Here is a 24,694-nt window from a genome sequence, read left to right as displayed (position 1 = left end):
GCCCCTGCCCAGGAAGCACTTGCTCGCTTTAAGGTACACTTGAGGCCTGGGATTTTTCCAGATGGTGGCTGTCCACGAAATCGTTACTGTCAGAGTTTTGAACATAAAAACGGACTTGTGCTGGTCCAGCACAACGGCAGCTGCATTCCCGACTCGGGGCGGGGAGGGGTCCAAAGGCACCCAGCCCAGGACAGGGGTGCCGAGCCCTCCGGGTGGCCGAGCCCCGGGATAAACACTGCTCATTTACAGCCAAGGCTGGGGGCGCCTGGGCGAGGAAGGAGACGCGGACCGTGTGAGAGCTGGGGAGCCTGGCACTGGAGCCGGCCTCGGAAGGAGCCGGAACCTTGGGCTCAGCCTGGCAATTTGGGGACGGTGGCCCCAGCAGCCACCAGGGGAGCCCTCCCCGCTCTTGCAGACGAGGGGCCCATCTCGACAGGGCGGCGTCTGTGGGTGCACCTTGCTGCAGCCCCCGCAGGCCCGCGCTGCGGCACATCCTCACGGGCAACTTGCGAGCGCGTCTCGGAGGCCGGGCAGCCTGGCCTGGCCCTTGGCGCCTCGGGGCTCTGGGTGAGGGAGGCTTTGACTCCGACCCCGCAGCGTGGCTGGGTAAGTCTTGCCTCTCTCCCGGGCTTGGCCGCTCTGCTCCCCCCAGGGGGCCAGCCGTGCACCCAGGCGAAGGGCTCGACGCTCTTCCCAGGGCCCCTGCCCTGTCCGTGGAGCCGTCGCTACCCCACGTTCCTGTCTGTGTGTTTACTTTCCCAGGCTCCAGCTCAGAAACTCCACCTCTGTTCTCTGCGGTGTCTTTTCTCTGTGAGTTCCCACCCGCCCACCATGGGGCGGGGAGTCAGGGTCCTACTGATGTGGCCCAATCAAAGCCTTAGTCATTATTTAATTAAGCAAAGCGAAACCTCTGAATCCAACATACTCTAATATGCCCAGTGGGACAGACCAGTTTACAAACATAATCCAATATCTATTTTTGGAATTCATACACAATTATCTAAGTGCTACATCTTCTCTTCTAGTTTCGGGAAGAGGCTGTACAGAATTGGTATTAATTCTTCTTTAAACATTAGGTAGAACCTGGGGCCTGGAGATTCGTTCCTTGGGAGTTTTAAATTATGAATCTGATTTATAGTTGAGGAGCTATTCAAATGATCTCTTTCCTATTAGGTGAGTTGTGGCAGTTGTGTTTTCCTAGGAATCAGCCCATTTTGCCTAAGTGGTCTAATTTATGTGCATAGTTGCTTGCAGCATTACCTTATTAGCACGTTGATGTTTACAGGGTCTGTAAGAGCCCCCTTTCCACTCCTGCTATTGGTAATTTGTGTCTTTCTTCTTTTCTTTGCTATTCTTATTAGAAGTTTATCAATTTTACTTATTTTTTTCCCAAAAAAACCCCAGTTCTGTTTCATTGATTTTCTCTATTGTTTTTTTTTAATTCCATTGGTTTCTGCCCTTATCTTTATTGTTTCTTCCTGCTGCTTGCTTTGGATTTATTTTTCTCCTCTCTCTCTAGGTTCTCGAGGTTGGAACTTAGACCTCTGATTTGAGAACATTCCTCTTTTCTAATGTAAGCATTTAGTGACATAAATTTCCCTTTCAATACTGCTTCAGCTGCATCCCACAGATCTGGATATGCTGCACTTTCATTTTCATTCAGCTCAATGTTTTTTCTGATTTTCCTGGAGATTTCCTCTCTGCCCCATGGTTATTTAGACAAGCGTTGTTTCGTTTCCACGCCAGAGGACTGTCCTCTTATTGATTCCTAGTTTAATTCCACTGTGGCTTAACAGATTGATTCCTTTAAGTTTGCCGAGGTCTGTTTCATGGCCCGGGATGTGACCCACCTTGGCAAATGATGGAATGTTCGATATACATTGATGAAGTGTTTTGGTTGACAGTGCCTTTGATTTCTTTTGTGTCCTTGAAGATTTTCTGTCTAGTTGCTCTATCAACTGTTGAGACAAGGGGATGGAAGCTTCCAACTCTACTTTTTGAGTTTGCCTTATTTCTCTGTCCAGTGCTATCAGTCTTTGCTTCATACATTCTGCAGCTCTGTTGTTTGGACTTCTACTGACCCTGTTATCATTACATAATGTCCCTCTGTTTCTGGTAATTTTCTTTACACTGAAGTCTATCTGCTATTATTATAGTCACTCCTTTTTTTTTAAAGATTTATTTTATTTATTTCTCCCTACCCGCTTGTTGTTTTGCACTTGCTGTGTCTGTTCACCTTCCTTGTTTCCTTAGGAGGCACCAGGATCCAAACCCCAGACCTCCAAAGTGGGTGGGGAGGTGCCTAATCACTTGAGCCATCTCTACTCCCTGCTTTGTTGTGTCTCTCATTATGTTTTTCCTTGTATCTCTTGTTGCATGTTTTGTTGTGTCAGTTCACCATGCCTGCCAGTCGTGCCAGCTTGCTGTCTTCTTTAGGAGGCAATGGGAACTGAACCTGGGACCTCCCATGTAGTAGGCGGGAGCCCAATCTCTTGAGCCACATTTGCCTCCCCCTGCTTTCTTTTGATTAATATCTTAATGACATATTTTTTCCTTTCTTTAATTTTAACCTGCCTATATTGTCATATCTGAAGGGACCTTCCTGCGGACAGCATTTAGTTAGGTCATATTTTTTAACGCACTCTGCCAATTTCTGTCTTTAGCGTATTCAGTCCATTTATATTTAATGTAATTATTGATGTGTTAGGGCTTAAGTATACCGTTTATTTTTTTGTTTCCCATTTCCATTTTCCTGCCTTCCGTATGATTTCTATTGACCTTTGATCTTTGATTTGAGAGCCTTTCTCTTCTTTCGAGGTTGCTCTGGTCATTACTTTTATACACATAACTTGTCAAGTTCAGTGGTGGTGTCGTCCTCCCAGCGTGAGTGACATGCCGAGACCTCAACCTCACTTCTTTATGACTCTTTGCCCTCTGCTATTTATAACTGCGTTAAACACCTCTTCTATCTGCGTTTAGAACTGCTTCAGATAGTGCTGTACCATTTGCTTCAACCAGCAAACCAAGTTCTGTAAACTCGAGAGGAGATGGAAAGTTTGCTGTGTTTACCTTATTTTTGCTTCTTTCTGCCCTGAGGCTCTGAGGCTCACACGTAAGGAATTTGCTCTTGCTGTTCTCTTACCTAATGACGTCTCGGTTTCCTGTTGCGCAGAAGGGTATTTCCCTTGGACAAAGCCTTCTGGACTGGAGTTCTGTTCTTTCAGCGCCTGGAAACTGTTGTGCCACGTACCTCTGGCCTCGAGAGATTCTGCTGAGAAGTCTGCTGTCATTCTAATGGTTTTTCCCCTACAATTAAGGTGCTTCTCTCGCACTGCTTCTGTCTTTTTGTCTTTCTTTTTTGAGGTTTGACTTCGATGTGACTTAGCCTGAACTTCTCTGGGGCTTCCCTGTTAGGAGTTCACTCAATTTCTTCACTCTAGGTCTGCGTCTTTTACCAAATCTGGGAAGCTTTCAGTCACGTTTCTTTAAGCACATTTTGGCCCTTCACTCTGCCCCCTTCCTCCCTGGACTCTGATAACGCAAATGTCCGCTCTCTTCTCACAGTCTCGGTGACTGCCGCCCTGTTCCTTTTCTTTCTTTTTTTTTTAAAGATTTTATTTTTATTTATTTAATTCCCCCCCCCCTGGTTGTCTGTTCTCTGTGTCTATTTGCTGCGTCTTGTTTCTTTGTCCGCTTCTGTTGTCGTCAGCAGCACGGGAATTGTGGGCAGTGCCATTCCTGGGCAGGCTGCACTTTCTTTCGCGTTGGGCGGCTCTCCTTACGGGTGCACTCCTTGTGTGTGGGGCTCCCCTTCGCGAGGGACACCCCTGTGTGGCACGATACTCCTTGCGCGCATCAGCACTGCGCATGGGCCAGCTCCACACGGGTCAAGGAGGCCCGGGGTTTGAACCGCGGACCTCCCATGTGGTAGACGGATGCCCTAACCACTGGGCCAAAGTCTGTTTCCCCTCTTTTTTTTTTTTTTTAAAGATTTATTTATTTCTCTCCCCTTCCCCCCACCCTGGTTGTCTGTTCTCTGTGTCTATTTGCTGCGTCTTCTTTGTCTGCTTCTGTTGTTGTCAGCAGCACAGGAATCTGTGTTTCTTATCATTGCATCATCTTGTTGTCAGCTCTCCGTGTGTGCGGCGCCATTCCTGGGCAGGCTGCACTTTCTTTCGCTCTGGGCTGCTCTCCTTATGGGGCGCACTCCTTGTGCGTGGGGCTCCCCTACGCGGGGACACCCCTGCGTGGCACGGCACTCCTTGCGCACATCAGCACTGCTCATGGGCCAGCTCCACACGGGTCAAGGAGGCCCGGGGTTTGAACTGTGGACCTCCCATGTGGTAGACAGATGCCCTAACCACTGGGCCAAGTGCGCTGCCCTGCTCGTTTTCTTCAGTCTGTTTTCTCTCTGCTGTTCACATTGGGTAATTCCTGTTGTTCTGTCCCCAGGTCCACTGATTATTTCTAATTATGCAGACTTCTCTCGTTTTGCCGAGAGCCTCTATTTCTCACTTGTCTCAAGCACGTTTGTCGTTGCTCGTTGAAGCCCGTCCACGGCTGCTGTGAGCTCTTGGGGAGTAACTGTGCCTCCGCCGTCTCGAGATCGTGCTGTGATTGCCTCTTTCCAGTGAGCCAGAGATCCGGCTGGTTGTCGGCATGAGGAGAGATTTTTGTTGGGAGCGTGGACATTTTGGGTGCTGCTGGCTTCTCCTGGCATGGCTTTGGCAGGGGACGGAAGGGCCCTGCTTCGTCACTGCTGGTGGGGGCCGAAGCCCAGGCTTCCCACTGGGCGGGGGTCCCAGATTCTGCCAGGCGGGGGGGGGGGTTGTCCTGCCCCACGTGGCCCCCGCCGACACCACAGGGGGGCGCGCTACCCCAGTGGGGTGAAAGCCTGGCTGCTTCTTTGGCCTCGTCTACCACCGCCAGAGGCTGCTTGGCGTGCGAGGGGGGCTGGCCGTGCTATTCCTGCTTCTGTCCTGCTAGGCGCCCTACGCGGGCCTTGGTTGCAGAAAGCGGCTTTCCTGGGGGCTTGTCTGCGCCCACTGGTGCTTCCAAGCCCACCAGGACATAGGAGGCAAAAAGGAAAAGCAGGAGCCCACCCATGCTGTTCCTGGGCCGGGGCCCCCGCTGGGCAGCCTTCTCCTCCTCCCCTTGCCACCGCGCAGCGTCTGCCCCCGTTTGTTTGAACACACACGTCCTGAGCTTGGTGGGAGGAGAGGGACGAGCACACCCAGCCTGCCTTCCTGGAAGTGGGCGTCTCTGTCACCCGCCTTTGAAGGCCTCAGGTGGACAGCAGCAGAGTCCAGCGGGCCCCGGCTGGGCACACGCCCTGACAGCAAGGTCGTGCTTGGGCACCGGACACGCGCTCCAGGGCAATTCTAGGCATTTCATGTTTCAAAACGTTTCCCTGGATATTAACTCGTCCATGATTCATATGAAAGATGAACTGACTTTCGCAGTTTTCATAAGGTCAACTTTTTGGGGGCCAAGATTCTGGCATCCCCACAGTGCACGGGAAGTGCTGGGCCTGACTTCTTCAACACCTGCCTGAGAGGCGGAGGGGCCGACCCACACGATTTCCCAAACAAGGGCTTCCCTTCAGCCCGGCCCCCGGCCCCCGGGCACGTCTGCCTGGCTCCAGGCCCTGCTGCCCGCCCTCCGCTCTGCAGACAGCCGGTCCCCCCAGCTGCCAGCCGCCAGTGGGCTCACTGGTCCTGCGGCGAGTGGAGGCACAGCCTGGACAGCCCTGGCGGCCGAGCGCCTGAGAGAGGCCACAGGCCCCCGCAGCAGCCAGCCCTGCTCGTGTCGGACCCCAGCTCCCCAGGAGCGCGGAGCTGTCCCCACCCATGCCCTCCCGCCAAGAGCTGGCGTGGGTGGGTGGGAGCCCGAGGCCAGCGGTACATCCCCAAGGGCAGTTGGGGCCAGCAGGGGCTCTGGGCCGGGACCACCACTGGGCGGCCTGAGGCACAGCCGTGAGAGGGATGTGGCACCCCCCCGCCGGCGGCACGGTGGCTGCTGGGAAGGGGTTCTGGGAGGCCGCGGCAGTTGTGCCCCCCACAGACCCGCGCGGCAGGCCGTCCTGCTGTGCCCCCATGCTGCTGCAGGCCCCTGCCCAGCCCGACAGCCATGCCCACGCCGGGGGGAGCCACCCTGGCGCCTGCTCACACTTCCAGAAGGAAAAGCAGGCCCGTGCTCTGCCGGGCTTGCGCAGTCACCGTCACCTTCTCAGGGGCGGGCCCACGGGTATAGTGACGTCTGTGCCCAGACACCATGCCCACAGCCCACTCCCCAGGCCCCCGACGACACGTGCCCGGGGCTGGGCTCCCTCGTCTCCCTTGGGTCCTTGGGTGGGCGTGCTTGCACCTAATAGCAAGACCCTCGGGACAGGCTCGGGAATGAAGTGGGAGCAGGGGGCGCCCCCACGCCCCCACTACGACTCCTAAGTCTCGCTGCTGGCGTGGCCAGAGCACCCCTTCCCGAGATGGGTCGCGTCCAGGCGCGGGCGCTGCGTGGCTCAGAGCCGTGGGCTGTGGCGCCCTTGCCTGGGCGAGGAGCCTGAATGTGGGCTGGATGCCACGTGGTGCCCTCGGCCCGCTCGGGGCCTCCCGCAGCGCACATGCTCATCCCGTGAAGAGCCCGGGCGGAGACGGGTCAGGAGGCAGTACTGGGGGCACAGTGACCCTGGGACAGCAGTGGCCATGGGACAGCAGTGACCCCTGGGCTGCAGTGACCCCGGGACAGCAGTGACCCCCCCTGGGACAGCAGTGACCCCCCGGGCTGCAGTGACCTCTTGGGCTGCAGTGACCTCAGGACAGCAGTGGCCCAGGACAGCAGTGGCCCCCTGGGCTGCAGTGACCCCCCCAGGACAGCAGTGACCACCCCCCCCAAGGACAGCAGTGACCCCCCCAGGACAGCAGAGGGCCCACAGCACACGAGGCCCCTGGGCCCCTGGTCTCCCGTGGGGGCCAGAGGGAGGCCGGGATGGACCCACGCACCGCTGCCCAGGAGGGCCTCCTCTGGTCTCGAGGGCGGGGTGGGGCAGCCAGCTGTGGGCAGCGCGGGGGCCCCACGGTCTCCAGGCCACGCCCGTGACGCGGCCCCCAGCCCTGGCGCCTGCGAGCGTGTCCCTGCCAGTCATCGTGAGAACAAGCTGCTGCGTCCGGCCTAAAGGAGCCCGTCCGCGGGCAACGGGATGCCGCCGCCGCACAGGCCCGCACAGCTGGGAACTGAGGCACAGCCCCTTCCCCGGCACGGGGCCCACGGGGCCAGGGGGATTAAGGTAGAATGCCTGTGCGCAAGGCCGGAAAGGGCCGACCTGGTCCCGGGCGCGTGAAGTTGCTCCGGCCTCCACGCTCCAGTTTTGCCCCTGCTCTTGCGTGTCCCCCCCGCCCGCGCACGTTCTCCGCCCGGGGCCCCTCCTCCTGCCCGGGAACACGCCGCCTGCCGCTGGCCTGGAGGGGTTGTTGGGGAGACGGCCTCACCTGGGGGGGGCCCTGCCTTCAAACGGGTTGGAGGCGAGCAGGGACAGGATCTCCGCGTCGTTGGCCAGAAGCCTGCCCGCCAGGTGGATGAGCCACTCGTGCTGCTCGTAGGTCTGGGGGGGCGAGAGGACAGGGATTCAGGCTGGCATGCGGCGGGGACACCTGGCCCATGCGCGCCGCCTGGATCGACACCTGTGTCACCTGGCTGGCACCTATGCACCATCTGGACCAAAACCTGTGTCACCCGGTCAGCGCCTGTGTACCACCTGTGCACCACCTGCCCAGCACCTGTACATCACCTGGAGTGACACTTGTGTGTCACCTGGATCAACACCCATGTGTCACCTGGTTGGCACCTGTGCATCCGCTGGCCAGCACCTGTGCATCGCTGGTGCCTCACCTGGATCAACATTTATGTGTCACTTGGCCAGCAACTGTGTGGCACCCGTGTATCACCTGGCCAGCACTTATGTGTCACCTGCGTGTCACCTGTGCATCACCTGGCAGGCACCTATGCGTCATCTGGACCAGCACCTGTTTGTCACTTGCCCTGCACCTGTGTCACCTGTGCATCATCTGGCCAGCACCTGAATGCCACCTGCCCAGCATCTGAGTCATCTGGACTGACACCTGTGTGTCCCCCGTGCATCACTTGTGTCACCAGGTTTGACACCTGTGCATCACCTGTGCACCACCTGCGCACCACCTGCGTCACATGGGCTGACACCTGTGCGTCGCCTGGACCTGCCAGTGCCCGCGGCGTGCTGCGGCTCCCCCCGAGGAAGTGGGGCAGCTCGGCTGGGGCCGCACCTGGAGGGCCGCGAACCACATGAGCCAGTCGAGGCGGTGGTGGTAGGGCGAGATGAGGCACGGCCTGCGGGTCAGCGCACCCGGCTTGCACTTGAACTCGTACTCCTCCCACACGGCGTCGGGGGCGCTGGCGTTGGGGCTGGCCGTGCCCTGGATGACCACCTCGGTCCTCTCCTTGGTGACGCTGTGGGGGAGGTGAGTCAGCAGGGGCGCGGGGCAGCCCCCAGCCCCGGGGCCCTCAGGGGCGGCGCGGGGGGGGGCCTGCAGGCCCTCCGCGGGCCGAGGACGCGCCGCGGGGTCTGGACGCTCCGGGCCGCGGCTGGGGCGCCGGTACCTTCCGAAGGCGCCGTAGGTGTTGACGATCCTGAGGGAGGTGAAGGCGCTGTTCATGACCTGCCTGGAGCTCAGCAGGTTGAGGACGACGGGGACACTGAGGCCGGCGAGCAGGACGCCCAGCGAGAGGTCGACCAGCCGCCGCACCACACAGCCTGGCGCGGGGGGGAGCGGGGGGAGCGGGTGAGGCGGGTGCGGCCGGCCTCCACCCACCCGCCCGCCCGCCGGGGAGACCCCACCCTCCGCCCCGGCCCTCGGGCTGACGGAGCCCAGGGAGGTCCGGCCGGCAGTTCGGGCCGCCCAGCTCCCGCCCAGCTCCCAGCACGGCGTCCCCACAGGCCACCCCTCCCGGCAACCCAGAGCCGAGCGGCACCTTTCAGGGGCCGCCCCTGAGCTGTGGCAGAATGCTGGGGGGCAGCGGGCACTCTCCGAGCCCCTCCCTCAGGGGCCACCCACCGTATCTGGGCATGGGCTGGGCGCCCTGGGCGTCCTCTCGCTGCATCTCCAGGACTCGAGCCTTAAGGCTGCCAGGCCCAGAGGGGAACAGGAAGCCCAGGGTGGCGTCGTCGAAGCAGGCGATGCTGGGCACGATGGTGAGCCAGTTCAGGAAGCTCAGGTTCCCGCTGATGATGAGGATCACCTGGGGGAAGGGAGCAGCTGACAGTGAGGAGTGCCTGGGGGAAGGGAGCAGCTGACAGTGAGGAGCGCATGGGGGGAGGGAGTAGCTGATAGTGAGGAGCACCTGGGGGAGATGAAGCAGCTGACAATGAGGAGGAGCACCTGGGGGAGTAGCTGACAGTGAGGAGCACCTGGCGGAGAGGAAGCAGCTGACAATGAGGAGGAGCACCTGGGAGGAGTAGCTGACAGCGAGGGGCGCCTGGGGGAAGGGAGCAGCTGACAGTGAGGAGTGCCTGGGGGAAGGGAGCAGCTGACAGTGAGGAGTGCATGGGGGGAGGGAGTAGCTGATAGTGAGGAGCACCTGGCAGAGAGGAAGCAGCTGACAATGAGGAGCACCCGGGTGGAAGGGCGCAGTGTCTGGGCAGAGGCCAAGGCTGAGCAGGGGAAGTGGGGGTGAGGTTCCTGGACGCCCATGTGGTTGCGTGTGGGAGGCAGAGGGCACCCTGCGCGGGATAGGCTCCCTGGGCAGCTGTATTAGTCAGCCACGGGCGCCGGTGCCCAGGGCCAGAAGCTGGCTGGCTTCCAGGAAGGGTGTCTCTTGGAGTAGAAGCCCAGTGACCAGGCCATAAAACAGGCTCCTCCCCCACTGAAGTCTTTTCCGCGTGTTGGAGCAGACGGCTGCCGGCTCTGCCAGGGCTCGGGCTCCCTGGGCTCCTCTTCCCGGGGCTCTTTCCTCACATCCGAGCTCCTCTGTGTGTCCACTTCCAGGCTCCACCTCAAGACTCCAGCATCAAAGCTCCAACTCTGTCCCTTGCCATACCTTTTATCCATGCGTCCCCACCACCAAGCGGCGGGGACTCACGCCCTGCTGACGTGGCCCAGTCGAAGCCCTTATCCTAACTCAGTCACGCCCAGGCCCAGACCAGCTCACACCGTAACCAGCATCTGTGCTGGGGACTCACGACCACATTAGGCTGCCACGCTGCCCGTGCTGCCACTGACCTCACGGACCTCGGTGCGCTAAGAGGCTTCGGTGTGGCTCACCGGCCCTGCCATCTCGGTCTGCCCCGCCTGGGCCTCTGCTGCCTGGTGGGAGGCGGCGGCTACAGCGGCCAGGTCTCAGCCCTGGGGGGACTTCCCTGCGGACACTCGCAGACTGCGCGGGAGGTAACAGTGCCGGGCCCAGCCCTTCCGGGCCCTTCTGGGGGCCTGGGAAGCAGCGTGGAGATGGGGCGGGGGCGGCTGCTCGGGGGCCCCAAGGGCTGGGCTGGCCCCCTCCCCCCCCCCCCGCTCGCAGGGTGTGTGCGTGGCGCCATGACAGCATGGGCTGGCCCAGCCCCTCCCAGAACCGGCACCTGGACCTGCCGTGGCCGCTGCTCATGGACAAACCGGGGCGCAGCCCTCTTGGCAGCCCGCTGACCCTCACGGGAGGCCGAGGAGGGTGCGCAGCGAGCAAGGTCCTGAGCCTACCTCCCCTGTCTCGGCCGCCGCTGGTCAGCTTGCCTGCGGCCGTGGGGGCCCTGGCTCTCTCCTCCTGCTGCATTTCGGGAGAACCTGCAGAGCGCCCGCTGTTGGCTGGAGCTGCACCCACAGGGGAGCTGCCTAAGCGCGCCTGCTCGGAGCTGCGGCGGTGGCATGCGGCCGGGGGAGACATGCATGGGCAATGTGCGAGGCCTGGAGCTGCCACGAGCTGGGCACACCTGGCCGCTGACCAGAGGCCGGGGAGGGCACACAGCGACCGCGTCACAGACACCCTGCCGTGAGGAGACGCTCAGCGAGGAGAACGAGGCTCCCTCCACGTGGGGCGTCCACAGAAGGCCCCTGCTCACGTCGGACCCGATCGAGAAGGTGGAGCTGGAACCGGACGAGGACACCGCACGCCTCCGCCGTGAGCGCCAGCAGAGCCCCTGGGAGCAAGGGGCATCCGTATGGAAGAAGGACTAAAACTCCCCCAACACACAGACGGCACGATCCTGTACTGAGAAAACCCCACAGGGTTGATAAGAAGCCCGGACGCGAGTGCAGCCAAGCTTCCGGGCACAAGACCCGCTCACGGAAACCAGCGCTGTTTCCAGACATCAACAACAAGCCACCCGGAAAGGAAACTAATAAAGGAAGAACCCCACTTACAACAGTGTCCAGGTGAGTGGACACTCTGCTTGTGAAGTTAGCCAAGGCGGCGAAAGACGCGCACGCAGAAACGAAGCGTGGCGGGAGAGCGGAGACCACGTCGAAGGAAAGCCACCCGTGTCCCAGGCCAGGGGACTGGAACAGGCTGAGAGGGCAACAGGCCTGGGCTGGGAACCGCTCTGGGCCGCTGGTGCAAGTTCCCGGGAACACTTCAGGTAGAGCACTGACTTGTCGGGCCATGTGGCAGTGGCTGTGTCGGCGCTGAAGGGCCGGCCACGCTGCCTTCCCTCGGAGTGGTACCCCTGCAAACCCCCGGGAAAGCGCCCTGGCCATGCCAAGGCCTCGCCAGCACCGGGCTGTGCCCGTGCTCCCGCGCCAGCTGTTCCAGCGGGCATGCAGCACAGCCACGTCCCGTCTTCACCGGCATTTCCCCGACGGCGCTGAGGACCCCGCCTGTGCCTACTGGCCATTCGCGCATCTTCCCTGGTGGAGGTTTTTCCCATTCAGAAACACGGAGCGGTTTTCTTGTTACTGAGCAGTAAGAGCTCCTTTTACGTTCTGGACACGAGGCCTTCGTCAGATACGTAGAGACTGCGCCTGTTTTCTCCAGCTGGCGCCTTGCCTTTTTGTTTTCTTTATGAAAGAGTTGAAGGCTTTAGTTTTTATGAAGTGTAATTTATGTATTTTATAATGCCTACTTTTTGAGTCTCGTCTAAGAAAGCTTCGCCATCTTCTTCTAAAGAGTTACAGGTCCAGCCAGACCGCACTGAGCGAGCGTGACGCTCTGCTTTCCCTATGGATATCCGATTGTGGACATCAGCATCTTGATGGCTAGCGTAGCCTGAGGGCGCTGGGCCGAGCGGCAGGCGCTGGCAGCACAGGTGCCCAGACTGAGCCCTGGGAGGGGGGAAGGCGGGAGTGGGCGAGCTGGACGGGCGTGGGGGAGCGGGTGGGGAGGAGTCGTGAGTGGGCGAACTGGATGGGCGTTGGGGAGTGGGACTTCCTGACGCAGGAGCTGGGCGCAGAGAACACTCCAGAGGCGAGACGAGGGGAGGCGGGTGGGAGAGGGCTCAGCGACCCGAGAAGGAGGCCGGTGAGGAGAGCTCCCCGGGACCCAGAGCCACTCCTCTGACCCCAGTGGAAGGGACAAGCTCCTGGAAGGAGTCAAGAAGAGCAACGAGCAGCGCGCGGACAGAGCAACTGTGCCGTGAAGAAGGGAAGGCCAGTGCAGAGCCACAGCTGGGGGGGCACCAGAGGCTTCCTTCCAGGGCTCCCCACGCCCAGGAAGTGCACGCCTTGCCCCAGTGGACATAGCGCCGGGAGAAGCACGGAGTGCCCCAACGGGTGGAAGGAGAGACCCTAACAAAAGGACGGTCACTGAGCCGGTGGTAGGCGGCCAGGCGCTCCTGAAGCCCCCACGGCCTCACGGCTGTGAGCCAGCAAGTCTCAGAGAATAAGGGACCTGGTCTCACGCTGCCATTCCAGAAACGCACAGGACAAGGACGGGAGGGGCTGGCGTCAAGCAGGACACGTGTGGTCAGGAGAGCTTGGAGGACAGGCTTGGGCCTGCGGGCGGCCGGGCCGGAGGGGCGCGGTGGGAGGGGGATCCGAGGAGACGGGCGCCCATCTCTGCACCCTGCAACGCGCTCTGCTGGCCGCCGCCCGCCGCGCCCTTGGCTCACTGCTCTTCCTCAAAGCCCATCGCTCCTAGGGATTGAGGCATTTCCAGGTCACGAAATGGCGGGCGTCCGCGCGGGGCCTGCAGGGCGCTGCAGCTCGGCGCCCGTCAGGTTTATGGCTGGTGACGGGGGCTTTATGAAGTGTGATGTGAATTCATGGTTCTCACTGGATAATTTGGAAAACTAGTTTTCCTAGTTCTAGGCTGAAAATAAATCCCCTGTCTTCTCCACGGAGCTGGAACTGCCCAGCCCAGAGCCTGCCTCACCCCAGGCCCTGTCGGCGTCCCCACCGCCCGGGGCGCCCAGGCCTCTCCCTGCAGGGGGCAGCCAGGGTACCGGGGGCCATGCACAGTCCTGCAGGGCGGGTGCCCTGCGCGCCCTCTCCCTCCAAGGGGGCCTCTGGGGCAAGCCCCCTGGGGCACCTGGGGGGACCCTCAGCCCTGAGGCCACGAGGGCCCCCAGGCACCTCGTGCTGACCTGGTGGCTGCCCCAGGCCGTGGGCTCCCTGCTGGCGTGGTGGGGCGTGGTGGGGCGCGGCGGGCGTGCTGCGTTCGGCGGGTGCCCGCTCGCATCCTGCAGTTTCCCTTTCTCCTCTGATGCCTGGCGAGCCCCCCACCTTGGGCCCAGGGCTGGGGTCTCCCCGTGGCCAGGGCTCCTCGTGGCCGGCCCCGGGGGGTCTGGGAAGTCCCGGGGAGTGGGCGTCCATGGGTGGGGGTGGGGCACCCTGCGAGGGAGGAGGGGAAGCCCCGAGAAGCTCCTCCTGGGCCCAGGAAGACGCCGTCTCCTGCAGACCTGCTGGGGGCGAGCTCGACCGCGAGGCGCCCTGAGCCAGGACAGGGGTGTTGGAGGAGCGAGGGCCTCGGGAAATGGGGGGCACAGCTGGCCCTGACGCGGGGCCTCCCCTCCTCACCCCGGAGATGGAGGGTGCTGAGTGAGGCCAAACTGGGGGCTGGGGCGCTGGCCTGGGCAGGGAGCCCCACTCCTCTTCCCAGGGCACAGGGGCGGGAGCCGCCTCGTGAGCGGTGCACATAGAGGCTGGCCTGGGCAGGGTGCTTGGCACCGCCACTGGCGAGGGGGCGGGGGAGCTGCTGGGGCTGCCCATGGGGGTCCTGGGTCCCCCGCGCACACATGGGGTCCGCGGCTCTGCCGTCCCGCCCTGGCGGGAAAGAGAATAAGAAGTGAACACAAAACAAGGTATGCAAGGGGCTCTAAATGCCCGAGTCAGGACACTGGGAAGTCTGCCGGCCAACGCAGGAAGCAGCCCCACGGCCTGCTGCTGGCGAGAGACCCTTAAGAATCCAGGGAGGCACGAGAAGAGATCATGAGCGTTTTGTGCCACAGGTGAAACGGACACATTCCCAGGAAAACGGTTGTTACCACAACTTCCTCAAGAGGAAACGGGAATCCCGTCCGACGGCCCGGGCTGGGGCCACCACAAGACCGCGTGGCCTTGGCTTTCCAAGCGCATCCCAGCCGTGCTCCAGGGACGAGCGCCGCCTTCTCTCCACCTCCTCCGAGGGAGGGGGCTCTGTCACGGTAGCAAGACCCCCAAGGCCAGCCTAACGGGGAGAGTTCAGCCAACCCTGACCGCTGACAGCGGCCCCCTGGGCACGTCCTTGACCTCGAGAGCCTGTCAGTGCAGAGCGGGGCCCGGGGACGATACCACCTGCACCACACGACAGCGCAAAGGGCCACAAGCTCCGGGGACGGGCCCTGACGGAGCCCGGGCGACAGGACCTGAGAGGAGGCAGAGACACTATCCGCCGGCACAGGGCGGACGGACAGGCGTGCGTGCTTGTGAAACCGCGCACGCTGAACACGCGAGACCTGTGCTTTCCATGTGGCGAAGCGCAGCTCTGTGGAAACAGAGCGCCTGGGAGAGTGGGGCGGTGACAAGGAAGCCCAAGTGTTTTTCCTGGGACCTGAGCAGCAGGCGCTACACGGACAGGTGAGGCACGGCCCTGGACGGTCAGGCCTCCTGAGGGGCGGCAGGTAGGAACCGGGGTCCTGGGGCGGGCAGAGGCGAGGGACAGCAGTGGGCACGGAGCCTCACGGCGGCCTGGCCAAACGGTGGGAGGGCAGGTGTGGGCCAAAAATGAAGCCGCCTCCTGCCCACCACCCACTACCCACTTCCTGATGCGCTGATGTCTTCTGCACAGAAGGAAGCCTTCGGTGAGGAGAGGCTCCAGGCTGACGTCCTCGTGCCCGTGGGGAGGCCCTCGGAGCCCCTGCCAGCTCTGACCGTGGGGGTACCCGGACAGGCTGGTGGCCTGGAGGAAGCTGCTCAGGGGGCCCCCTGCCTGCAGCCGGGGTAGGGGCCACGCGGGGCGCGAGGCTCCCTGCTGGGGCCTGCTGGGAGGCCGCCCTGGGGGGTCCCGCCTGCGGCTACGCAGCTCACCTGGAAAAGGATCTGCAGCACCCCGTGCAGGACGCACATCCGGCGGCCAAGGAGGAGGAAGAAGGGCACAGCGAGCTCTACCAGGTGGTTGCCGAGGGTCTCTGCGCGGTGCACCCACCAGGGGCTGCGGTGCAGGTAGTAGGCCGCGGGCCCGGGCACCGGCTGGGTCTGCGGGGAGAGACAGGCCCATAAGCCCAGGCCCCGGAGAGCGCAGCCTCTGCCCCTCAGGCCTCAAGGACCAGCGGGCGGGTGGGCGCAGCTGTGCCCTCCCAGCAGCATCAGACACGTGAGTTTTCTGAGGCAGGAAATCAGGGTGGCAGGAAGACGGACACGTCGGCCCTGATGCGCCCCAAGCCCTACCCGGGGACGGGCGGCCTGCGGGGGGCCGGCGGCCGGCGCAGACTGCCCGTGGAGCTCGCCGGGCCACCCGGGGGTCAGCGAGTGAGGCCCTGCTGTTTCGAAGCTCGTGCTAACTCGTCAGGGAGCAGCAGGAGACCAGCGGGTGGCAGGGGCCTCCCGCCTCCCCCAGGCCGATGTGCTGCGACCTCTCAGCGAGGGCTCGGCCCTCGACGTGGCCCGGACGGCCGCAGCTGACTTGAGGCCAGGTTTTGGGGTGTCACCAGGCACCCCACAAGCTGATGCTCACCCACGTGTCCGCAGAGGCACCGAGCCGTGCAGGCTGCACCTGTCTGCATGGAGCAAACCTCCCAGGCCCCGACAGCTTCCCAAGGACACTGCCCCGACGGCTGCGCCTCACATGGGGCCCAGTGCGGGCTCCAGGGCCCCTGGGCGGCGCAGGCCCCGAGGGCGGCTCAGGCCGCCTCCCTGCGAGGATTGGGGTGGGCCAGCTGAAGCCGGCGTCTTGGTGCATGTGGGAGCCAGCACAGGGACATCCTGGCCAGGGCCACCTGGAGCGGACGGTGTCCCGCTTGGCGCCCAGGGAGGGGAGGGGACAGGCGAGTGAGGGCGCGGGGTGGGGCTGCGCTTTACCTCGCGCGCTGTGGAGCGGGTGCCCTCCTGGCTTGGCCTCGGAGGACTGGGCGCTCAGGAAGGGACGCCCGTCAGCCCGCTTCTGGAACCGCTGCCCCTTCCACCGCTCAGGGCAGTGCCCACCGAGGCCGGCAGGGGCTACACCTCACTAGAGCGCGGTGTCCCTGCGCCCCGCCGTGCTGGGAGGCGCGTCTCCACGTCCTGGGGCTTGGGCTGGATGATTGACGCGCATTGGGGCGTGGGTCCATGAGTTGACGAGACAGAAAAACGGGGTGAGCGCAGAGTCTGGAGCCGTGGGGGCCTCACGGGGCAGGAAGAGTGGGCCGGTGCCGCGCACACGCCCTCCCACCCGGGCCGGCACCGCGCACATGCTCTCTAGCCCGGGCCCGGCGTGGGCGGGGCCCCAGCTGTCAGCAGGACTGTCGCCCGGCCCCGAGGGCCGCGCCCTCTCGCGACGTGGGTCCACCCCGCAGGGCCTCGACAGCCAGCGTGCCCAGACACCAGAGGCACGGGCCGCCGTCCGTCAGGCAGGCCGTTTCCTGTGGTCCCGGGGCTGACACGGAGGTCTGGGGCTCAGGTGTCTGATTCCCGACCCGGCAGAGGGGCCTTCTCCAGGGACCTCACGTGTCTGGGCTCCTAAGGGGGTCAGGGGCCTCCATCGCAGGGAGGACAGCGCCGGCTGGGGGCCGCGGGCCCACGGGGTCCCTGTGGGGTCTCTGGGGCCGTGCGGGTCACAGGATCTATGCGGGGTCATGGGGGCTGTGTGGGCCACACAGCCTGTGCGGGGTCACCGTGTGGGGTCACGGAGGCCGTGCGGGGTCGCCACGTGGGGTCGCGGGTCAGAGGGCTGTGCAGGGTCGCCATGAGGGGTCACGGGGCCGTGTGGGGTCACCATGCGGGGTCACAGGGGCTGTGCGGGGTCCGGCTCCCCCGCCCGCAGCCCACCTGCCGCAGACACCACCCTGTGCCCGGCACGGTGGTCCTGGTGTGCAGGATGGAAGCTGATGGAGAGGGCAGGCTGTGGCCCGCGTGGGGCTGGGCAGGAGCGTGAAGCCAAGATGACCCGGCACCTCAAGCCCAGTCCACTCCGCGCTCGCGGCGCTCAGCTGCTCGCGGTACGGGGTGGGGCAGCCAAGGCTGCGGGAGGGCGGCCACCCAGGCAGGGGACCGAGCTGGGGTCCCTTCAGTGGCCTCCTCTGTAAGGCCAGTGCTCCTGGAACGCGGCTGTTCATGACGGTTGCCCCCGGCACAGGGCCACAGCCCCGGGAATGTACGACCAGCGGGACAGGGGCCCCGGGACAGCGCAGCCTGCTCTGCGGGCCCCGCGCCAAGGCAGTGCACAGGGCCCTTGCGGCCTGGGCGGCCACGCTGGGCGCGGCCTACGGCTGCCCTTCCCTGAACCAGAGCCCCGGTCACCTGCGCCTGCCCTGCAGCTGGAAGCGGGGAGCATGGCAGCCCCCCGTCTGCCCTAGGCCTGGCTCGGCCCCCCAAGCACGCGTGAAACATTTACCTTCACAGAGGCAGGCTGGACAAGCCAGTGCGCCCGACCCCCCACTGCGGGAGGGGCTCAGAGCATGCCCAGTCAACCTCCTTCCAGATCACTCCTGGAAGCTGCCTGCCCGGGGCGGCTGGAAACCCTCACCCAGTGCGGCTCCAGCGCCCAGTAGACCTCGGGACCTGAGTTCCACGATGGGGCGTTCCGGAAGATTCTGAGTGCCCAGTGCGGGGCCACCCCAGAGCAGCTGGGACCCGGGTTGCGCTGCCTGCTGGCCTGTCCTTCGGTCGCGCCCGCTGCCTGCACTTCCGGGCTTGGTCTCCGTGCACAGAGCAGCGGCCGAGCTGCGAGCTCCCAGGTGGCGGCCTGCGGCCCTGGGCCTGGCGCTGGGACCCTGTGGCGGCCGTCAGCAGATGCACGGCCCAGCACTGCCTGGCCACCAGGCCTGGAGTCCCGCGAACCGTGCCTGCTGTACCCGGCTTGGAGGTGCCCCAGGCAGGGCTCCTTCCAACGGGCAGTCCAGCCGGGCACCCGCGCCTGCCGCTCGGGGAAGGGGGTCCACCTTCCGGGCCAAGCCCCAGAACCCCCGGCTCGGCCCAGGACTCGCACCCTCAGGGGCGCCCCGTCCTGAGCAGGAGGCGTGGCCCTGCAGGCGCCGACCGTGGGCATGAGGGGGGCGAGTGCATGCCGCAGGACCCAGGGATGGTATTAAGCTTCCTTCAAATTTCTGGCAACAGAATTAACATCAGCCCCTACCCCATACCCACCAACCGTGTCTTTTCTGCATTTGCACAAATGTTTTGTAACGTTTGTGGTCAGTTTACTTGAGACCTAACTCACGACATTTTCTCTTGTATCAAAACCATCTGGGGGCTCTGTACCCTGCTCCTTCCAAATAACAGCTGACTTCTTAAAGCAGACACCAGGCAGGCAGCGTGCCTGGAACACCCCACAGCAAGGCTCGCCGGCGAATGCTCACGTCCCTGCTGCTGAAAGGAAGGCTGTGAGGTGGGCAGCCTTCCATCCAATGATGGAAGGACCTGGAAAGTGTTAAAAAGGGGGGCTCTGGCGTCCGGGTGGGGGTGTGTGTGGTAGCTGGAGCCCTCTGTGTATGGATTTTGTATTATTTCTACAACTGTCCTAATAAGTTTGAAACTATTTCAAAATAAAAAGTTTAAAGAAAAAGAGCGGAGCGGGTGCAGGTCAGTGGTTGAGTGCCTGCTTCTCTCGTCTGAGGTCCTGGGTTCAATTCTTGGTACCTCCTGAAAAAAGAATGAAAGGAGAGGCTGCATGTCAACAGATAAACATTGTGTGATGACTCAAACACTGAGTGAAGTGAATGACGTGTGACAAACGGGGCACACAGTCAGATGGCTGTCTTTGTGGCCATGTTTCCAAGTGTGGGCTCGCCTGGGCAGGTGCTGGGCCACGGCCAACACCGCCGTGGGGGGAGCAGAGCACAGTGTGCCTTCCTGGGTGCTGACCCCGTGCAGTCCAGGGCAGGCCCTCTGGGGGAGGGGCCTCCTGTGAGGGGGAAGAGGATCAGGGTCCCGGGACGGCGGTGCCTACCCTGGTGCGGAAGGTGTGCGGCCTCGCCCAGGCACGCTGGCAGGAGGTGGCCGCATGCGGGCGCGGCCAGCGAGGCCCAGCAGGCCCCCCTGGAGAGTGCAGCACCAGTCTCTCTGCTCAGAGCTGGAGGCCTGGGCGGTGCTGGGCTTTGCTGCAACTGACGCAGGCGGGGAGGGGTGATGGACACGCCTGTCCGCAGCAGTAACCAGACACAGAAAACAGGCACATACAGGGCCGTTATTATACGAGATCTGCTTTGGCACTTCCAATTGAAAAAACCCTAAAAAACCACAGTATTGGAAAATTAGGTTTCAGAAGAAATATGGAGTAGAATGCTGGGGTAGAAGCAACTCCCAACTGCAGGCATTCGGTCTGCAGGCAAGCTGGCACAGCAGGCACTCCTGGGCGCTCAGGCTCCCCATAAACCCCATGCCGAAAGCCGAGCAGTAGCCCAGAAAGTGAACTTAGGAAGACGGGGCCATCACAGAGGGGGTGACGCAGTTGTCATGAAGTTGCCTGGAGGAGAAGGGCACCCAGTGCAATACAACGGCGTCTGCAGGAGAGGACAGGACCGAGACACTCGGGGAGGGCGGGGCGGCCGGGATCCTGTGGCCCGAGCCACGGGCAGCCCCGGGCCACGGCGGCAGGGCGAGCGCCGCCTCCAGGACTGAGCCACGCAGCGAGCAGTGCAGCCTCAGGGGGCTCGGACTCGTGCTGACCCCGCGTCCGTGCCCGCTGTAGGCGGCGAGGCAGGGCGCGCAGGGCTCTGGAGCAGAGCCGCTCGCTTTTGCGTGGATGGGAAGTGTGCAATTTGATGGCTCCTGACGTACGGCCACACCCGTGAAACCTCACCACAATCGAGATTCCAAATGTTTCCAACAACCCAGAAGTTTCCTCTGCCCTTGGCAACCCGTCCCAGGCAACCACAAATCCATTTCCTGTCACTACGTATTAGCGTTCCTCGAGTTTCCTCTTACATGGAAGTGTACAGCTGTACTCTTTGGGCCTTGGCTCCCACCGTGCTGCTGTGGGGGTCGGGAGTTTGCTCCTCTTTGTGGCCGAGTCGTGCCGCTCTGTGCACACTCCCTAGCTATTCACCTGGTGATGCACATCTTGTCGCTTCCCGAGTTTGACTATTACAAATAAAGCTGCTTTGAACTAGAGTCTTAATTCTTTCCCCCAAAAACCCCTGAGATTACTCATTTGTGATCTGCTTCTCCACAGTGTCAAAAAGCAAGCGTCCCACGCTGGAAGCACAGAGAGCAAAGGAAGCGCCAGTGGCTCTGGCTCTTCGCTGCTGGACCACAGTTGGGGCGCGCAGCTCGGTGCAGCGACGGCAGGCGCCGCTCCTCCCAGCGTCTGCTTCGGGCTAAATTTAAGGCGACTCAACACAAAGGAGGGCAAGAGAGCTCTATCTCAGGATCCCTGCGGGGCTCCCGTTCGGTGAGGTCAGGCGTTACCTGATGAGAACGCGGCGCGCTGTCTCACAGCCAGGCAGCGAAGACGCACGACACGAGCGTTTCCGTGGTTACTCGGCAGCCCCCGAGGAAGCAAGCCCCGTGAGCACCACAACGGCGCAGGCAGAGCTGGCGCTCACGTTGGATGGGGGCGTCTGGCACATGCCGCGGGCGATGCTTTTGGACTGACGCAGCCGGAGCGTGGACGGGGCCGTGGTCGCTGTGGGAGGCGACGGCCTCCTCCTTTCCCGCCCCCACCCCTGGGCTTTCCAGCCTCGGCCCGCACGTCCTCCAAGCTCAGGGTCTGGAGAGGCCCCTCCCAGGCCGCACTGCAGAGGGCGAAGTGAGTGCGCCAAGCTGCGGCCGCGGAGAGAGACCTTCCGGGAGCCGCCAGGGCTGTCACCGTGATCCCTGGGAGCACAGTGTCTAGGATGCGTTGACAAGGTGTGGACGCAGGAAGAGGTGGTGAAGGTCACAAGCCAGCCCGGCCGGGTTATGGTGCCCAGGCGTGCGGTCCGGTGGGCCCCGCCTGACCCGTACTGTGGGCGCCTCGTGGCTTTAAACGGCAGTGCGCTGGGTGCACGCATGGTGACGACACCGCCAGTCGTCCACGAGGGGCGGCTCGGCCCACAGCAGAGGCCTGGGGAGGGCAGGATCTCGGTGTCGGAGGGAGAGCTTGCACCTGCACTCGCCCAGCCCCTCCGGGAAGCCGCCAGGACCCTCGTGGTGGTCCTGGCCTGCGCCCTCCGTGGTCACATGAGCCCGGCCCTGTCATCAATCTCGTGATGTTCACGTACACCCACAGGTCTGTGCTGCCAATTCTGCTTCCCCTGAGAATCCCAGCTGACAGCTGACCCCAAGAGAAGGCCCCGCTAGGAACGCTGAGGCGGGCGGGGGGCAACGCCAAGCCCGTGGTCCCCCTGGTGGCGGCCGCCCAGCGCTGAGCACAGGCGTGACCGCGGCGAGGCCGTGGTGGCCACAGCGAAGGAACACCTGCGGACTGTGCGGTGCGCGAGCCCTCCTGGGCACGAGGGCGCACGCTCGGTGGTGACGACGCCCGCCATCAATGTCATGAACACCACGCCCGGCCAGCGTTAACCCCGGGGCGCTGGCGAGGACGCCGCGCTCAGGCGGGGCTTCCCCATGAGGCCGCAGCTTCTCTCCCGATGACAACGGAACTGCTCTTACACACACTCAACTCCTGCCCGAAGGCGCAGAGGAGAGCGGTGCGCCGAGCCCGGCTGGCTGCAGGTGTGCACGCCTGTGCGCACACGCATGTGCACGAGGCTGCCTCCTGGTTCCCCGCCAGTCACGGCGCGTGAGCTCGGTGCGGACGGCGCGCTTGTGAGGGTACCGGGCGTCAGCTTCCCCTGCGCGGTTACGGCCACACAAAGGCTTCTCTGCTGCCCGCAGGGCTGTGGCGCCTCCCAGGTGACAGAGTGAAAGGGCTTGCCTACCGCAGCAATGCACATATATGCACACGCACGCACACACACATGCACTGGTTCACTCCGCCACGCCCGGCCCTGGGGAGGAGGTGGGAGGAGGCGCGGCGCCAGGCACGGGCCTCGGCAGCTCAGTCCGGCGCGCGCTCCGCGGTACGGCTCAGCGTGCTGCTGCGGGGAGTTCTTAACCCAAGTGCAATGCCCCACAGAGACACGCTGGAGGCCTGACGTTCGGATTCCAAAGCCCGGCTCCTGCACATGGAGGTTCCGTGGCGAATGCAGGTTTGCCCCTCGTGGCATTTTCTTGCTGTTCCAGATGGAACTAACAGGACATGGTGTAGAACTGCTAGCAGGTAAACTGTTTGCTTCTTGCGGCAGTTTGATGTTATTCGTGAATTCCAAAAAAACATATAGATTATGTTTGTAAACTGTCTGTGCCTCTGGGCGTGACACCTTCTGACTGTATTAAATTCAAAGGCTTTATGTTTACTTGAGTAAATCCAGATTAGGGCTTTGGTTCGACCACGTCATTAGCACAGCTCAGGGCTGCATCCCGCCCCTTTGGTGGCTGTGTGAACCGACGCTTACAGGGAGGATACACACAGGGAGCGCGACTCGACGGGTGCCAGAGGAGAGAGCTCGGCCGGCTGTGGTGCTGCAGCCCGGGGAGAGACGAGCCCCTCGCCGACAGGCTGCGGCTGAGGAGAAGCAGCAGCTGAGCCCACAGCCGACAGCTGAGACACCCAGAAGCCGGGCGCCCGGAGCCTGAGGGGCAGGAGGACGGCCGAGCCTCGCCACCGCCGCCCGCCGTCCTGCTCAACACGTGGCCACGGCTCTGGGTGAGGGAGTTCCTTGGGTGGGGCCCTGACTGGACTCCCCAGGCCTTGGGGCTCTAAGCTCCCACCCTTTACGAGAGCCCACAGAGTGCCACTGCTTTGTCTCCCGTCGGGCCGAGGCCTGGGCTCCTGGACGAGCCCTGAGGCTCGTGGTTCCCGCGGTGGCACTGACGTTGGATGCGCAGGGCGGGAAGGGGCCTTGGGGGCACACGCCTGTGGTGAGGGCGCCTGAGGAAACCCCACCATGCCCAGGACGCGGGAGCAGGGCCCCGGTCCCCGGAAGGTGGAGCATGGCGACACCACCCCCTCCCAGGCAGCCCCCAGGTCCAAACCTGCAGGCTCGAGCCTGCCCGTCCTTTCACATCCCGAATCGAAGCCAGTCTTCTGTCACATGGGGAAGACCCAGGGGACAGTGACGTGCCGGGTCCGGTGGCCGCACGTGCCGTGGCTGGCCCTGCAGTGGGGGATGGAGGCTGGTGGCCTTTTCTCTCTGCTGTGAAGATGGACATTTGTTGATTTTTCCCTCTTGTTACTTCTGGGTTAACTGACTGAATCCACCAACAGTGACATCTTACTTACAAGCAGATGGAAAGAAACGAGCAATTTCACGTCTACACGATGCATTCTAACTGCAGGAGCGCAATCTCCAGGGGAAAGGGAGCACATCAGGAGAACTAGTCTCTGTGAAGGTTTTTCAATTACTCGAAGCAGGTAGTGGCTACTGGTATCAATTAAATTGCCATAATTTCTTGTAGAACCCAATATGTTTGCCAAGCACAAACACAAATGCTTTTAAAAACCCAATGACTGGCTAGTGCCGCCTCCTCGCGCCTGTGTCGTTTCCGTCACAGACTGGGCCCGTGTCCAGCAGGCAGCTCAGCCCGATGCGCGCTCCGTGGTACGGCTCAGCGTGCCGCTGCAGGGAGTTCTTAACCCAAGTGCAATGCCCGACAGAGACACGCTGGAGGCCTGACGTTCGGATTCCACAGCCCGGCTCCTGCTACAGCAGCAAAGGAGTGACACAACGGAAAACCCGGCGCTGAGCAGGGGCTCGCAAACCCAGGCGCGGGCCGGTGCGGACCGCTGCGCTTCTGTGGATCTGCACCCACCTACACGGGCCCAGGGTTGCCTTGGCAGGCGGCGACAGAGCTGAGCCGATGGCAGGCCACGCTGGCCGCAGGCCACGCTGGCTGCAGGCCCACTCTTAGTTCTGCCCTCTACGGACAGCCTGGCGAGGGCGTCCAAACCAGCCGCACGTGGATGTCTGGGGACGGCGGTGGAGCAGCTCCTCCCCGAGGCGGCACCTGGACCAGCCCCAGGAGGGGTCCACCAGGGGAGGGAGGCGCCGGGCTGCGGGCAGCCGCTGGCAGTCGGGCCGCCCCGAGGCTTGGGAGCAGGCCGGAGGCTGGGGTGGAGGACGCGGGGACACTCCGAGGGGCACAGGCTGGGA

General features: G+C 62.8%; 1 protein-coding gene across 3 annotated transcripts in view; it reads right to left on the bottom strand.

Annotated features, from left to right (window-relative positions):
* Positions 1-24,694, bottom strand: part of LOC101440921 (lipase maturation factor 1) — a 70,664-nt gene that overhangs the window by 1,094 nt on the left and 44,876 nt on the right. For all 3 annotated transcript variants that reach the window (XM_071211098.1, XM_058285560.2, XM_071211099.1), the window contains exons 4-8: positions 15,453-15,620; positions 9,084-9,267; positions 8,629-8,782; positions 8,295-8,478; positions 7,485-7,597 (exon numbers count right to left, since the gene is read on the bottom strand). In XM_071211098.1, coding sequence (XP_071067199.1) covers positions 7,485-7,597; positions 8,295-8,478; positions 8,629-8,782; positions 9,084-9,267; positions 15,453-15,620 — 803 coding nt within the window. The remainder of the gene's footprint in view (positions 1-7,484; positions 7,598-8,294; positions 8,479-8,628; positions 8,783-9,083; positions 9,268-15,452; positions 15,621-24,694) is intronic.

Source organism: Dasypus novemcinctus, chromosome 23 (assembly GCF_030445035.2).
Source record: "Dasypus novemcinctus isolate mDasNov1 chromosome 23, mDasNov1.1.hap2, whole genome shotgun sequence".
NCBI lineage: Eukaryota > Metazoa > Chordata > Mammalia > Cingulata > Dasypodidae > Dasypus > Dasypus novemcinctus.
Note: the sequence above shows the minus strand (reverse complement) of the source record. Positions and strands in the feature narration are given on the sequence as shown.